Source organism: Botryllus schlosseri, chromosome 6, assembly GCF_051294905.1.
Source record: "Botryllus schlosseri isolate E-star chromosome 6, Bs_hap1, whole genome shotgun sequence".
Lineage (NCBI taxonomy): Eukaryota > Metazoa > Chordata > Ascidiacea > Stolidobranchia > Styelidae > Botryllus > Botryllus schlosseri.
The window spans coordinates 25,883,572-25,900,026 of record NC_137241.1 but is presented as its reverse complement, the minus strand read 5'-3'; the positions used below and the strand labels follow the sequence as shown (position 1 = coordinate 25,900,026).

General features: G+C 39.8%; 2 protein-coding genes across 10 annotated transcripts in view; both read right to left on the bottom strand.

Annotated features, from left to right (window-relative positions):
* Positions 1 to 217: 217 nt before the first annotated feature.
* On the bottom strand, positions 218 to 4,611 carry LOC145441824 (transmembrane emp24 domain-containing protein 10-like). The gene is made up of 5 exons (XM_080319759.1): positions 4,392 to 4,611; positions 3,024 to 3,147; positions 1,099 to 1,166; positions 910 to 1,036; positions 218 to 484 (listed from the first exon to the last, which is right to left on the bottom strand). The coding sequence occupies exons 1-5, from the start codon at positions 4,563 to 4,565 to the stop codon at positions 363 to 365; spliced, it is 615 nt and encodes a 204-aa protein (XP_080175885.1). The 5' UTR covers positions 4,566 to 4,611; the 3' UTR covers positions 218 to 362.
* Positions 4,612 to 6,143: 1,532 nt separating this feature from the next.
* LOC145441827 (tubulin polyglutamylase TTLL5-like) overlaps positions 6,144 to 16,455 on the bottom strand; it is a 30,301-nt gene continuing 19,989 nt past the window's right edge. For 2 of the 9 annotated variants that reach the window (XM_080319762.1, XM_080319764.1), the window contains 9 exons: positions 16,336 to 16,428; positions 15,919 to 16,005; positions 14,981 to 15,133; positions 11,813 to 11,902; positions 11,639 to 11,754; positions 10,273 to 11,037; positions 9,030 to 9,222; positions 7,960 to 8,157; positions 6,144 to 7,097 (listed from right to left, as the gene is read on the bottom strand). In XM_080319762.1, coding sequence (XP_080175888.1) covers positions 7,042 to 7,097; positions 7,960 to 8,157; positions 9,030 to 9,222; positions 10,273 to 11,037; positions 11,639 to 11,754; positions 11,813 to 11,902; positions 14,981 to 15,133; positions 15,919 to 16,005; positions 16,336 to 16,428 — 1,751 coding nt within the window. In that variant the 3' untranslated portion in view covers positions 6,144 to 7,041. The remainder of the gene's footprint in view (positions 7,098 to 7,959; positions 8,158 to 9,029; positions 9,223 to 10,272; positions 11,038 to 11,638; positions 11,755 to 11,812; positions 11,903 to 14,980; positions 15,134 to 15,918; positions 16,006 to 16,335; positions 16,429 to 16,455) is intronic. The other 7 variants (XM_080319766.1, XM_080319763.1, XM_080319765.1 and 4 more) reach the window with 7 other exon arrangements.

The following is a 16,455-nucleotide window of genomic DNA, read 5'->3' as shown; positions in this document are numbered from 1 at the left end:
TACATTGTCAGATTACTGCCTCAGCAGAGCAAATTAAACATTCGTTCATGGTTCACTTCACATATTACCCAACAAGACTACGCATGGATATATATATTTAAATGCTGTTTGAAGGGAGCAGAGTGCGATCCCGATCCCTGAAGATTCATAGAGTTACATTCGCGAGAAACGCTAGTAGTGCATACTGCCACTTAGAATCTCAGGAATAACAAGTACTACCCCGTATCTCAGGAATAACAAGTACTACCCCGTAACGCGCTCGAAAGTCCCGTAAATAAAGTATAATCCACCTAAAATAGCAACAAATTGAGAAGTTCATGAAAGACTTGATAAATATGCCTCTCTGCGGTAGTAGTGCTTATCTATTCTATCAGTTTCTTTGACTTGAAGAACTTTCGGAGGTACAGTACTTGCCACGTCGCCAGGCCGACAAGACACAGCATTGAGAAAATACTGAAATATAGCACCCTGGAATTTGTTGATTCTGAAAAGAAAATCAATTATTAGTCATCAATCATCATGCATAACACGGTATATTTATAAGTTGCCATTGCTCCAGAATATTCAATAGGACAAAAATCGATGAGCCTGCTCTGTGGACCAACTTTTGAACGCCAGGTCAATTGACAATTGCCTCGTCTTTATTCAGCTCTATAAATGTTCCAAACTGTTTACAGAGAATCATGTCCAAATAATGATAGTCGCAAAATGGTCAAACCTTTTACGCAAATAGTTCCAATTGGCCGCATGGAGAATGGTAAAATAACGCCTGCTGCATACACAATTTTGCAGTGAATGCAAGATCAGAGACTTAGGGGTATGGTATCGGCGTTAGAGAAAAAACATCTTCACAACATACAAACAGAAAATCCTTATTCAAAACCAAACTAAACTCATGTCACAACATACCATTGGTGTCTCTCATCTCCATCTCTCTAGTTTTCATATAGGCAAAAGCGCCCACAATCGACTCGGACAAATCTTCAAGTCGCCTCAATTCCACTTCCAATGGCTTCAATTTTTCAGTCTTTGCGAGCTAAACAGATACAAATCAATTATCAACACCATCCACAGTAACATGACATCGTTAAAACTTACATCGTCATAATTCTTTGCTTCAACTCCGCGTTTCATGGAAAGCTTTATATCCTGATCGCCCGTTTTACCTTGATATAATAGATAGGATGCATTTAATTGGAGTCAGTATCAGTTTATTAAGAATTTCATCGTTTCAAATACCACAAGACTGCGATACAATGAAGGAAGGTGTCGAAACAACTCGGAGTAGTCTATAAAATCAGACACCCAGGCGAAGTAAAGAAAGAGGCAATGGCATGCACACTAGGGTGGAGTGAAAATTGGTGACCCCTGATCTAGAATATGGCTGTGGAAGGAGACCCTGAGTGGTCGTCGGACCCATTCAAGTGGAGTGGAAGGACACAGTTGTGCTTAGACCGCTGATCTTGCAGCAGATGTGTGAGGCTGTGGCATCCCAGCTTACTGAGGCTTGAAGATTTCTTCAACTATGCTGTGCTCATGGACGAAGCGTACAAGGGTATACGTACAAGATGGGCTTGGCGTAGGACGTAACGAGGTGTGTGGACTGCGTCGTGCTCAATATCGGTAAAATGGCAAAAGAACATCAAGGCTCTTAATGAATGCATGGCGGGTAGCGATCAGTGGGCCGGGAAGTGCCGCTGACGACGCCCGATCGTGAATACTGTTGCGGAATACCCAAGCGAGCGACCGTCTCCATGAGAAAGGAGAAGAGTTAAGTCATGCTTTGACTGTGCCCTCAGTAGCAAATATACCATGTCAGCAATGGTCTACCAGCCAGCTGTAACACGTTTTGTTTTCACAATAGAGAAAACGTTCTCAAGACAGATAGAAACATGTTTTTGGCAGCTTTTGAGCTATATATCATGACTCTACGACCAGTAGTTGTCGAGATGGGCCATTATACACCTTCGCGGTCAGAAATTGGGGGGTTGTCGGCTGGAAAATGGGGGCAATCCTCAAAAGTCAATTGTTTTCCAAGTTTTAGGTCATTTGTCAGGATTTAATAACCCCCTTTTTTATTTAAAAAAGATGTTATTTTCACTCCACTCTAATGCACACTGAATGAAGAGTACGGAAGATAATACAAAAGGACAAGCGACAAAATCAGGTGGCATGGATGGAAGTCGAGATCGATATGTCAGTTCAACTTCTGGTTTCACATTCTATCGAATATTGTAGTAGTAGATTGAAATAGAATGCAGCGATCACATCCAAAGGTCTAATTGCTGTTGACTTCAAGTTACTGAGTGTAGGATACCAGCGCGATAGGAGCCACGTCAGCAGGCGGACACACAAATGCAGAGAACAATAAGGGTAGGCCTAGTGACTTCAAATCATTGGTACGAGAGTATGCAAACAAGTCAACAGCAGAATTGAATCATGCAGTCTTCAAAAATAGTCAGGTTAGTAGCAAGATAAAATTTGTAACAAGTTGTGTCAAAAGAAATCACAAAATTTGTTACCCTTATTTCAACTAGGTCTACTTTTTTCTACGTTTTGAAAATCAGGTTTGTATGGAGGTGAGAATTATGTGCTACAGGGATTTGAAGAATACATTCGTATGTGCTTAACGCACAGTCGCACTGTTGATGCTCAAGAAAATGCAGTGACCGCATTCCAATTTTCATGTGGATTTACAATGTACAATTGTACATGCTATAGAAAATGACAAGTAGTTTTTATGTAATACTGCAAGTGGAGGCAGCAAATTACAAAATAGCGAGCCAGGTGAATCCAAAAATACTAGCAATTTCAGAAGTACATCCCCAGTAGTAATACAGGTTTGTATTGTATGGCATGGTCGTCGTGATTATTCAGGACATCAAAAACATTGTCTCTTATAAAGACAAGCAAATCTAGCCATAAACTACCACTTACATGAACGGAAAACTCTAAACACAACAAATAAACTGCACTGATATAAAATTGATGTAACATGAAACCCAACGCAAACGAGGTATTACCATGAACACTCGATACACTCTTGAAGCAAACTTGGAACATGTCATAATCATCTGTAGTGAAAGCAAATTTCCCCTCTCCTGCATCTTCTTTTTGATACAAAACATGACTGTTTGAATCTGTCACCTGTAATATGATAACAATGTAGCGTAGGGATCATATGATACATTTATTGTATGAAGAGCTTCTTGGAGGTACACAACTTCAATATACAATTGAATAGTATATTCATATTGAAATAAAACTGAGTATTTTCGGCTGACACTCGTCAGGGTAATCGTCAGCAACTAGTAGAGAATTGGAAAGAACATTGTATATCAACAATCGTATCACAAAATATGACGCTCTCTCGTTCGAAATTCCATGCTGGTGACGTCATATTTTGTGATACGATTGTTGATATACAATGTTCTTTCCAATTCTCTACTAGTTGCTGACGAGTGTCAGCCGAAAATATTCGGGTTATTCCAACATGAATTTATTGTATGGTCGATCATAATTTTCTAACCCATACCTTGGCATCATCCCTCCCATTAAGTAACAAGGAAATCATTAGAAGGCACTGAAGACAGGGATAAAGATCCATATACAAAGCATCCTGGGAGTTATTTAAATGATGAGCAGGGGTTCAAGAACTGACCCGGCTTTTCAATTTGTTGGATAAGCTATTGTCTGATCATTGGATATATGCTGTCATCTGTTACTCAAGTACCAAAGCACAAGTTCCTTTGTACTACTTCTGATACTATATTATGATAATTTGTAAACAGTTTATCCCCAGTATCAGAGGCTTTCTCGGGTCAAGATACACACCATCTGTGACTGTGAGGAGTTTTTTCTCTGGGTTTCCGGGTCAGATCAGAGGCATGATCAACAACTGATGCAAGTTGGATTGTGTGGTTGCTGCGAAAGTCAAATTTCTTACCGAAGAAATCAGATATTTTACCTATTACGTTAAATACCGGTACTGATTAAAAAACTGTGAGAATATGGCACTAGTATATATATAAACTATGACAGGCTGACACATATTTCATAAATTACACAGGCAGTATTGTTGTCAACTAAATAGACTATTATTTCAATCTAATTTTCAGATATTGGATTAGCATAAATATAGTTTGATATGGTACTAAGCAAATTTTAGATACTCACTAAAATCACAGGATGTGGGAAGTTGTTGGATAGATTTTCCCAATATGTGTAAAGTGAGAAGTCACAACTATAAGATTCAGGATATGTAATACTTATCTTGGTGCATAGGCCTATAGTCGTGTTCGAGTGAAATTCCGAGTTGGAATCTTTTATGTGAGACCAAAATATTTACTCGGATAAACTAAAAAACATTATTCTATCGGATAACTCCTTACCCTCAGGTCCACTTTGACACCAACCATGGGAGTGACTTCGTAGTCTCCTTTCACGAGAACATCTTTGTGTATTTCTTCTTTCAGGCATTTTTCAGAGTTAACCGGCAATTTAAACATCAAACCATTGCTCAACGCCGCGAGCGAGAGTAAAAACGCTAACGACAACTTCTCCATAATCTACGATTAACCTGTAAGTTAGTATAAAGACTTAGAGCTTATCAATGTATGAAATGCTCCATCTGCTTTTCAGTTTTCACGACTTCGACACACCGTTTATATACTGGGAAGAAGCTGTGAGTATTTAACACGAATATATATACAATTTTTTCTAGATCGCAACCGACAGAACGCTACTAGACACGACAAAAATTAATACAAAAGATTATATATGATCAATTTCGACTGGACGTGGCGAACGCAACGAGTCCCGGCACTTTTTACACGTCACGCTTCGGATTTTCGGTTCAGAGAGAAACACACCGTCTCCACCGTGCGGTGCAAAGATGCAAGAAGGCGAAGAACATGAGGATTGGTGATGCTGAGTTGCAAATGACCAATAATTATGTTGAAATTTTCAAATATGTAAACTTTTTTACGTTCGTTACTTATTGCTTAAGTGTTTTTTTGTCCAGACAAGTTTCATTTAGAACGAATTCAACAGTTCTTGAAGCTTATATTTTCTATTAATATCAATAAAGGTATAATATTCGGCGGTTCCATTATTTTTATTTCACTGAAGACACACAATGTATAATAGAATGTACATGACAACAGGGGGTGCAATGAGCAGATAGTACACATAGTAGCATCATAACAATTTACAACGTAGCTACGTTGTAAATTGCTATGGTAGCATGGTCAAACTACCAAGTACATCCATCTCGGCCCAATGCCCAATGTCACAGTTCTCGATAGGTTGTCTTTTAGACGCTTTTTCTTGCTCATTTTCCTTCGCTTTCCTTGTATTCGTCCCTCGCGGGTATCGAGAACGTCTGTTTTTTTGTAAAGACGCTGTAGGAAAAACCTTGTTATTATACTTCAAGTATGTTTGGCCTAGCTCAGAACTCGCCACTCTGTGTCGTCTCTACTCTACTTGAGTAGAACGAATAAATTCTCTAATTTTACATTCTCACGCATGGTACTATCGAATTCGATAATGGTACCGTACGATATACAGCATTCCTTACTGCCACAGTCTCTCGCATTATATTTTGAGGATGATTTCTATCACAGGGTCGAAATCAACTGTAGGAGCATGTTTCATCTTACATCGACATGCTCGTCATTTATGTTTGGGGTAGATGGCACTTCAGCAACAGTATGGATTTTGAAAGACCATATTGAGGAAGATGCGCGTGTGCTACTACAATTGAAAAAGCTTTTATGCGCTATAACTTCAAGTCGAAAAGGATGTTTCGGCACGAGACGCCTTTGTACAAATCAGTTACCAGTCATAACTATTGGGTGCTGTCAATCAAAACCGTTTTGCCAGCGAAGTGGTTTTTCCTGTCGATTCGATTCATGAGGAATGAATAATGATTTGATGCAATTCTGAATCAGTGGGTCCATTTGCCCGTTCTTTGCTACAACCACCTGCAGAACCACGAAACAGCTCCATGTCTGTCATAAATGCCAATTTTCGTTGTTTAACAGGTTGCAAAACAATCCTGTATAAATTACGATTAAGACTCATTCTTCATTTCATTCTCTCTCTCTCTCTCTTATCGCTGAAACTTCACGAATCAAGAACCATTTCAATCTTGACACTAAAATATATTTGGATAACTGTAGTGTTCACCAAGCATAAAAAGGGAAAAAATCCACAGTAGGAACATATTTAGAGAAGAGATCTCTAGTCGGATGTGCAACACATTCGTATTATCCAAGTAAATAGCAAAAGACTATGTACATGGTAGATCCACACAGAAAACGGAGGAGTGCAGAATAATTTGTACAATGCCGAACAGTGGATAGAGCATCAAATGTATTCTCTACCAAAACAGCACCCAAGCTAAAACCTTAGGTGCCGACACGAAGCACAGTGCAGAATGACTTCTGAATTCATACATAACACAGGGGGAAAGCGATTGACATTCTATCCAAAGACAGAAACCACAAGAAAGATAGTTCCTCATCTGAGATGAGAAAATATTAAGACGTGCAGTCTCAACTACAAGGGAAGATGCTTCAGTACACGAGGTCAATCCATCGAAAATGCAGATCAGAAAAGTATTTCCAAAGCGTGACGAAATCATGTGATCCCGGTGACTACTAATCCTAATACTCAGCCACATAGTTAAAATCACAGATGACTGCTTTCATCCCACAAATTGTCTTCCAACATGGTAAAAAGAGTAATTCATATCACTGCTTGTGACACGAAGGGCTGAATCATCCCAGATCAATACAAAATTTAGCGCCAAACGATGACGAATTTTCGATTCACTACTTGATCTACAAACAGGTCGTTTTGTCAAGACATAGGAAACTATCGGAAAAGCGGGATTACCTCAAACTACATATCACCGTATATAAAGGAGTGCAGGAATTATCAATTTTGAGAGAGCCCGCTTGCATAAAACACGAACAGTAACGAATTGCATTGCTTGGGAGCGTGAATCTCTTTGCGAAGACGACATGGTTTCTTCATTCAAGGTTTCCATAACGGTCTTTTGGCACTTGATGGTCGGGAGCCGGAATCAGTTGCTGGAACAGAGTGAAATGTCAGTACTATAATTCTGATCTACTTTGCGAAATGTGTCTATGGTCTAATGTCTGGTTTTTCTGATAATGCAACACGAGAATCGTATAGTATGGAATGAGCCAAGCTTGGTGTATAGAAATTTTTGCAAATTCAGTAATTCCAATCTAATTTGGAAAAAAACTGTGTAGCTATTGTTCTACTTCTAGACAAATTTGGAAAAGCTGAAAATTTTCTTGTCTAAGTTTGTGCCTGACATTGGAGCATGCGACAAAATGAAAAACCACAGTTGACCGTGCGACACTTAGCATGTGACTTTTTACCCGCAAAAGTAGCCATAACCCCAACCTACACAACAAAATTAACCTTTAGCCAAACCCTAACCGTTTAACCTCGCCCTAAATCTAACTCAAACCTGAACTTTAACCCATATACTCTAGTGCAGAATGCTATGATTTAGGACACACATATATCTACCGACCGATTATATCATATTAGAACTGAATAAGATGTTGGACATGAAAAAGGCAGAGAATTCCCACTCCAGAATCCCGAGGCAGGCATACACTTTTGATTTACCGCTTCGAGATAGACTTACAAAACTTTAAACAAAAACAAGTTTGCCGGAGTGGAAGTTACACTTGTAGTCAAATCAAAAATGCAGGATAGGATAGGAATAGGACGTTACACACTGCTGTCCTTGATGAATTTGCTGCATATACACCGACTCATGATATGCACTACACAGATCTGTGCGTATGCATACCATGAGTGCATGATATGCATGTGCCGGTTGACACAGACGGTGCAGAAAATAGCCTTGTCAGGCCTTTTAAGTCTTGATAGGACAAACAATTTTCACTTTACCTGTATTATTCACAGGCCTCGCAATATCCAAGTCCTGCTGTCTATCTACGAGTTTCGTTTGTCCTGTTGACGTGTCGTACTTGAAACTGTTGTAAAAATGTCGTTGTCTATCCTCATTTGATTTATATGATGAAGGATTAGGAGAAACGCCAGTCAGCTGTGGGTGACTTCCAACATGAGAGATTTTAGTAGTGTTACCTACACAATGCAAGAAAACACAACTCAAAAAATGACATCATACAAGCGTATCATGTCGTTGTCGAATGCACTCACTCAAGAACGTTAGTGTGTTAGACAAACAGTAACCTATGATAGAGCACACTGACTGGAAAAGGCTATATTTTTCGTTACAATGACAAGAATCAATACCACAATAATTGATAACACTACAGTCAACAGGAATAATGATTGAGCAGAGGTAGTCACTAATGGAGTACTTCTGCGTTTAGATTGATTCCACAACTGCACTTCTTAAATGTTGCCGTGTACAAAGTTATTATGGGATAGAATTGCATCATAACAACCAGTCTACCGTGAATCAGTATCATGGCAACAGTATCGTAAATTCTCAACGTTTCATCTACTATTGGAGAGTAAGTTGTCGATACCCTGTCCTAATCAACTTTTTAAAACTTTTTAGTTCTATTACTTCCTATGCGATTTAATATATTATAATCACATTGAAGTAAACCTGAATATGATCGGATGACACTAGCCAGGGGTAATCGTCAGTAACTTGTAAAGAACATTGTATATCAAAAATTGCATCACCAAGTATGACATCACCAGCATGAAAAAAATTGTTTGTACTTGACAATTTTGGCACATCACCACAATATATTGATGGCATTCTAATTGAGTCGGCTTGATAGCTACTTAGCCTCATCTACCTCTAATTATGTACCGTACAACGTAGATATGGCACACAGCTACGTGAACTATAGCTATTTCACCACAAATATCAGTCAGTCACTAAGTCAGTCCAGTTTAGCTATCTCACCACAAATATCAGTCACTCTGAATTCTTTCAAAAGTCTACCTGCTAAAAGATCACACCAAAGAATACCTACCGAGCGGTTTCCGTATCGGCGGTGTATTCTTCTCAGTTGGTTTCGGCTTTTCCGGAGGACGCGGGACTTGAGGCGGCCGCGCAGCATTGGTCGCAGATCCCGGCCGCTGCCTCATGCTGTTTGAAATATCGTCTCCCGATTGTGGAGCGTAGAGCGACCGAGCCTCCGGGTTTGACGACACTAAGTTGTGAGCCTGAATGAAAATTGGAATGTTACAAACTCGATTACTGTTTTATCACAACCACATTGATGTAAATTTCTTTGGCTACGAAATGTTGGGGCTGGAAGAATAATGCAATTGAGCCCTGTTTATTGCTGTGATTGCGAATAATGTGCGATTTAATACTTGTATTTTGAGCCTATATCTCCGTGTTCACTGTTCAATGACGCAGTGGTTGAGCATAGCTAAAATGATCAGACAAATGTGTGTTGTAATATATGCTATGGGTCTCACTGCTCATTAGAGAACAAATGATATGGTGACAAGTATAGAATTACAAATTTACAATACGGGAGATGGTTCAGAAATGCCAGATTATCAATTGCAAGTTGTTAGAGCCCTCATGAGTGGCGATACGGAACACAAACACGGCCTACTCACTAATTGTTAGGAATGTGATTGGATGTTAGGACGGAACAACACGCTGCCAACACCGTTATTGCATATCAAATCATTATGAGAGAACTGCAAAATCGAAAAGATGTTAATTGCTCTTACTGCATTCCATATATGTCTAAACATCAAATCTATCGTTTACAAGGTATTAGTTCGAAAATGAGACAATCAAAGAGCGTCTATAAATAAAAGCCGTTTGTAATCCATATCTGCATGACAAAAATTTAAAATTAGGTCATAAAATCATATAGGTAGAGTTTGGCTATTAGGCTGCTATTATGATAAGCTGGTCGGACCCTCAAACCTCAGTGGTTCCAAGCTGTCTCTGTGACTCCATCTCAAAGCTCCATATAATTTTACAGTAGGAGCGTCGATTCTGATGTGAATTCAACTAAAAACCGAGCCTGCTTCTCCTACTCACTCATAAACAAATCTTGGCTGCTTTACAATATGACCTTGCAAAGCTAAGTTGCCTCTTGTCATACACAAAAGATCGATAACACCAAGAGCAAGGAAAGTATCTAAACAAGAAAGACAGCTGAAAAGATTAAATAATACCCCAATTCATGAAAATTTAAATTTGTTCATTGCAAATTTTTCATTTTTTTTTAGCTTCCAACGCCCCACCTTCGTGCCTCTCTTTTTCTGTCTCTTGTCGCTGGCCCACGACCTCGCACCCGTACTCCCCGACGTCTGATACACCCACTGCTTGCAGGGCGATTCCCCCGCGCTGTACACCCCCTTCATGTCGCTAAGCACACCTCCCACTATGCTGTCGCTACGCGGGCTCTGCTTCGCCAAATCCATCGCGTTTTTATAAGTTATCGTGCCGCAAGTGGCGTAATTTTTTCTGGGTTCGGGCGATTTTTGACGTACGGTCACGTAGGACTTGCTTCTGAGGTGATTTCTCTGGGATTTTTCCGATTTCCTGGGGCTAAGCTCGTGGTAAGATATCCACACGCGTTCTGCTCTCGATCTGGGACGAGGCGATTCTTTTTGGGCATATTTCGACGGTTTATATGAATTCTTATTACTGTCTTTTACATTATGTTTCTCAATGCATTGACGGGCGTTTTGCACAAACGACGCGTTTCTCAGAGGTATTTTGGTCACGTTTTTTGCGTTTTTCTGCGTGTCTCTCTGCTTATTATTCTGCACAACTACAGTCTGATGATCTCCCACTATCTTATAATACACACTCGCTTCCGGCTGTTTCTGAAAATCGTTTCTATCTATCCTGAAGGCTGTCGACGACTGGCTGCCGCCTTCCGAGTCTTCGTAGCCTGTCTCCTCTTCGCCTTCTGTCATCAAAGAATCAAGTAATCTGCATCTTCCGCAGTCGGGATTCTCGAGCTCGAACTTCGGCTGCGACCCGAAGTCGATCGGTACAATCTAGAATGGAACAACGAAGCAAGCAGCTAGGAACTAACACTGCTTGATTTGCTCCTCCTGGGTTCCTACTAAATTGGAAGGTACGCTCCCTCCACAAATGACGGTGTGGTATTTGAGACCACGGACAACGTGTGTCTCCGGACAGATTGAGTTAATGTTTGATCAGCTCGAGTTGCTTAGGTTAATATCAAACATTTCACAATAAAAAATGGACTGGGAACTCTCAAAACTGCCATTTCAATTAACATGTGTTGTTTGCATTCACACTGCAACTGAGAACCAGTGCTATGCTCCCGAATTTCGTCATTCTATTTCAGCACGACTGCCGTAGTTTTCCACGTTCCGTGATAGAGTGTCTGTCTTGCTCAGTTCTAATGACGATTTCAGTCATAAAAGGGATGTAAATTCATCCCAAAATTACTTTCTACTTTTAAAAATCAATATTGTTAAAAGTAATCAGGTTTTCTGAAATCCTATCAAGTAGATGTTCAAGTAGTGTGCAAATAAAACTGCTCGAGTACCGCAACCGGGCAAAACCTATATATTATTCGGCAAACAAGTTAGTTTAGTTAGACGAAAAATTAGTGCAAACGTTATTCACCCGTGCTACCTGAGCTACCATAGCTTGATGCTTCGCTTTGCTCTGCTGCAAAAGCTCCTTGCTCTGTTGCGCCAGAACTTGAGGCTGATTTTGCGGTCGGGACGGAAATTTGCTTGCTGCACACAATCGGATTTAGTACGAATCGTGAAGTTACTTTGCAAACTTTTCACAAACCGTTTTCGGTATCCCAGGAACTTGGCTCCATCATGCTCTGCACGACAGGATCGTTGCTCGCTAAATCTGACAGACTCGATGTCCGATGACCTGAGATTGGAAACAGAGCACAATGTGAAAGTCAATTTCGGGTAGGATATGTCGATGAGAACAATTGTATATTATCATTATTGTACAATTATAAACGAGCTTGGATTTAAAATTTATATGCTCCTAAAAATCTACTCCGTCATGTTAATCACGTATTATCCAATCAATGACAAAAGCAATGAACAAAGTCCGACACAGAATTCTGGATTATTAAGCTTGCGATTTCGGTCGGGGGATCGACTACCATCACACACTGAATTACCAATCAAGCCAAATGGTCGTACGCGAAAATGTTGTTCACAGAGTAGAGTACACCTTTGCCCTATCAAAACGGAGCCAAGAAAGCCTAAATATATAATTCGATTACATCGGGTTTTGTTCCGATTCTGCTGTGTTTAAGGGGGAAGGCACTGCTTTGTTGGTAAAAATTGTAATTGGGATATTTACTAATAACAGAGTCTAGCTTCTCAAAAATTGGTGCGTGACATCTTTGTAATATACTTTCTATACTATGAAAATTTCAGCCTTCACAACAATTTCTTGGGATCAAATTGGTGAGAAGTTTTTGAATTAGACGATGGGCACGAGCGGAAGCCTGTCTCTCTTCAAGAAAATTCCAAAATAAGGGTTGATAAAGTGTCCAGACTCTAGAGGTGTAGAATGCAGTAGATCGTAGAATGCTGGAAATTTCCGATTGTGCAGAAAAATCAACTTAAAGTTGGTTCGACACGTGACAACTACAGATCTACCCAGTAGAAAATGCATACTAATGGTGTTGAACCAATTCAATAGAATTAGTCGTTACTGTAGATGTGCATTGAACTCGTGTGAACAAGAAGTAGACTACAACGTATTGACCATATTGATCAGAATGTATAAAGGTAAAAATAGGAGTACGACGTTGTATATTTTTGTCCTTGATGTTTTTGCAGCATATACACTGCACCCATGATATACATACACACTAGGGTTGTCCATAATTTGGAAAATCTTACAAATCCTCGGTTGTAATGTCTTATTCGATAGATTATTGATAAAAAACGACACTGAGCCTCAAAGAAGCTCACAGAAAGGCCGTTAAGATTTCGTGCAAAGCGTTTGAAAGTAGCTGCCGAAGAATGGGCGTGCCACCGACCATAGAACGGCGAGAAGACTAGTAATCAAGAAACCACGGCTCTTGATTGGATAATCGGCTACGCTTCAATGACCACGTCAGCAGCAGCTTGCTGATTAGGTGAACAAGGAGTCTGCTACTGGTGGCGATTCTGAAAGCGCATTGTATGTAGGTTGACAGATAATGATTTAGGATTGATTAAGGGTATGTTGAGGTACGAAATACATGATGAACAAACAACAGCTGCTTCACAAAAACGTCTAAAGCATAACTGCTTTATTGTGAAAGAAACCGTCGTAGCCTATATGCCTTGTTTTCAACGAGGGAAAGCATAGGCGCTTATGCAAGTGGCGACGGATTCCTAGTTTCAGAAATAATATATCATTATTGAATACAAAGATAATGCTCAACAATGACACTATAGTTTGTGTGATCTCATTGGGCTCAGGTAGTAGTACATAGTTGAAGTTTTGAAAGCTCTAAGGTTCGGCTGAATCAGCGGGTTATGCTTGGCACTTGTCAAATTCTTGCATCAAACTGTATTCACTTGCAAGTGTTGTCAGAGTCCTTGATCATGACGCAGAAAAGAGGCGTAAAAGTAAGCACATAATATGCTGGATATGATATGTCAAATTCCTTAATAATCGCGCAGAAAAGGGGTGTAAAGGTAAACACAGACAATGCTGCATAGTGCATAGTATCCAGCATAGTTTGCATATCATATCAAGCAGGGCCTGTGCTTGCATTTAAACCTCGTTTCTGCGACATCATTAGGGACTTTGAAAACATTTACAAGTGAATTCAATTTGCTGCAAACATCTGATGAGTGCTAAGCCTAACCGTCTGATTCAGCCGATCGCTAGAGCATTCAAAACTTTAACTATGTACTGCAACCTGAGCCCAATAAGATCACCTAACTTATAGTGTCATTGTTAAGCTTTATCTTTGTATTCAATAATGATATATTATTTCTGAAACTAGGAATCCGTCGCCACTTGCATGAGCGCCTATGCTTTCCCTCGTTGAAAACAAGGCATATAGGCTACAGCGGTTTCCTTCACAATGAAGCGGTCATGCTTTAGACGTTTTTGTGAAGCAGCTGTTGTTTGTACATCATGTATTTCGTACCTCAAGATACCTTGAATCAATCCTAAATCATTATCTGTCCACCTACATACAATGCGCTTTCAGAATCGCCGCCAGTAGCAGACTCCTTGTTCACCTAATCAGCAAGCTGCTGCTGACGTGGTCATTGAAGCGTAGCCGATTATCCAATCAAGAGCCGTGGTTTCTTGATTACTAGTCTTCTCGCCGTTCTATGGTCGGTGGCACGCCCATTCTACGGCAGCTACTTTCAAACGCTTTGCACGAAATCTTAACGGCATTTCTGTGAGCTTCTTCCAGGCTCAGTGTCGTTTTTTATTAATAATCTATCGAATAAGACATTACAACCGAGGATTTGTAAGATTTTCCAAATTATGGACAACCCTAATACACACGATCAGGACATATGCATTAGGGTGGAGTGAAAAATGAAAATTTTTGAATTTCAAAAAAGGGTCTTGATATGTGGTGCCAAATAGTAAACAAATAAATTCTATCATAATTTTGGGCTCGTACACCCTCTAGTGGTCGTGCAATTTCACCGAACGAGCCAAAAACAGCTAATTTAGCCATATCTTGATCATCACTTACACTAGAAATTCAGTTTTGGGCTTAAAAGATGCAGAAGCAACATGTTTCTATCTCACTTCCATAGAACTTACTCTTAAAAATGAACAGAAAGAAAGTTACAAGCAAATTTCTGATTTTATAGGTAAAATTAAGTACTGAAGCAGTGGGTACTTATGCATACCATTCGTGCATGATGTGCATATGCAGCTGGACATGGATGGTACAGAAATGGCCTTTACATATAAAAAAGAAAGATATACTAATGGAGAATGCGATCTGCAGCATCTCACCGAGCTGTTGTCGCGACGCTGATAAATTCGCCAAATTGATGTTGGACAAATGCTGGGTCAACGCTTGCAGTTGACTGGTAGCGGAATACTGTCTCGCCGCTTGCCTCTCGGCAAGTTTCTGAAGTGCGTCAGCGATTGCTTCTTCGTTTGCAGCTAAATAAATATACGACAAACTAAAATTCATGTGGGAATCATCACACAGGAAACGCAATACCGTGACTCCACAAAAAGCACAACACTTAATCACCAGCGGAATGCAGTCACACAAGCCAAACGAGTAATACCATGTTAGGTAAAATCGAGCAGCAGAATGATTCGATTCAAAATAGGGTATTGCTCTAATTAGGCTTCCAGTCTATGTCCTTGTCCAGTCTGACCATTACTATGTCGGAAGCATAATAGAAACCAATAAGACGGTAAATTTTTCTTCCAGAAATACTACTATTTGGTATGTGTTACCAGTAATATATACACACACGCTATAATTCTCGTTGATAAAATTGCTTTTTTAGTGAAAAGGGGCATATAATTTCAGTACCGGTGCTTGAAAAATAATCTCTCGTTACTGGACTCAAATCATTGCAGCCAGCCACAGACACAGGCAATAGTGAAACATCAGTCTCATATTGTCGATCATTCATTTGCAAAAATTGTCAGATATGATTTAGCTTTGTATCGTGAAAGAGTTGGTGTGGTTTGAATTTCAAAGTACAGGAAATGCAACATAAACCCTGTTTCTGAGTGTTCCGCATGGTCCAATTAGCTAATGTAACACTTCATCAATATGACGAATAATAGAGGCCTACAAGCATCGAGAGGAGATACCACCATATTAACGATGAACATAGAAATGAATGTAGCAGTCACGATATCATATATATATATATGTAGCAGGCTATGATATCATGCATTGATTTCGTTCAGACAAGCAAACTCACGGTGTCTCTTGCATAGCATTTTCAAAAGGCAATACCGCGGTACGGACATGTGCATGGTGGGAAGACTGTGGCTCCTACGAGTTGTGCCTTTACAAGGACGCAGCAAAAGAGATAGCAGAAGAAAATTATTATCGAGACGAGTTTCAAGTTGAAGAAAGCAAGTCTAACACGGCAATGCAAATTACGTTATCTCCAAAATCAACCACATTGATCACAATATCATGTTATAGAGAGAGTGAAAAGAATATTTCTGTAATGTTAGGATGGTCCTACATAAGTATGGTTATATTTTGAAATCAATTAGAAAAAAAGTCGATTATGCAATAATATATGAAACAAATCCGACGTTCATAACACATAACATGTAGAAGTAAACAAGTAAAACCAAAGAAATGAAAAATAATTAATGCAGCATACCAGTTTGATAATGAAGACTTCCCCCGACGGCCGCTCTGCCATTAGACGCTGACGTCGGTCGAGTTCCAGCCGGATTAGTCGCCACATTGGACACTGCAACAAAAGCCATAACAGATACCA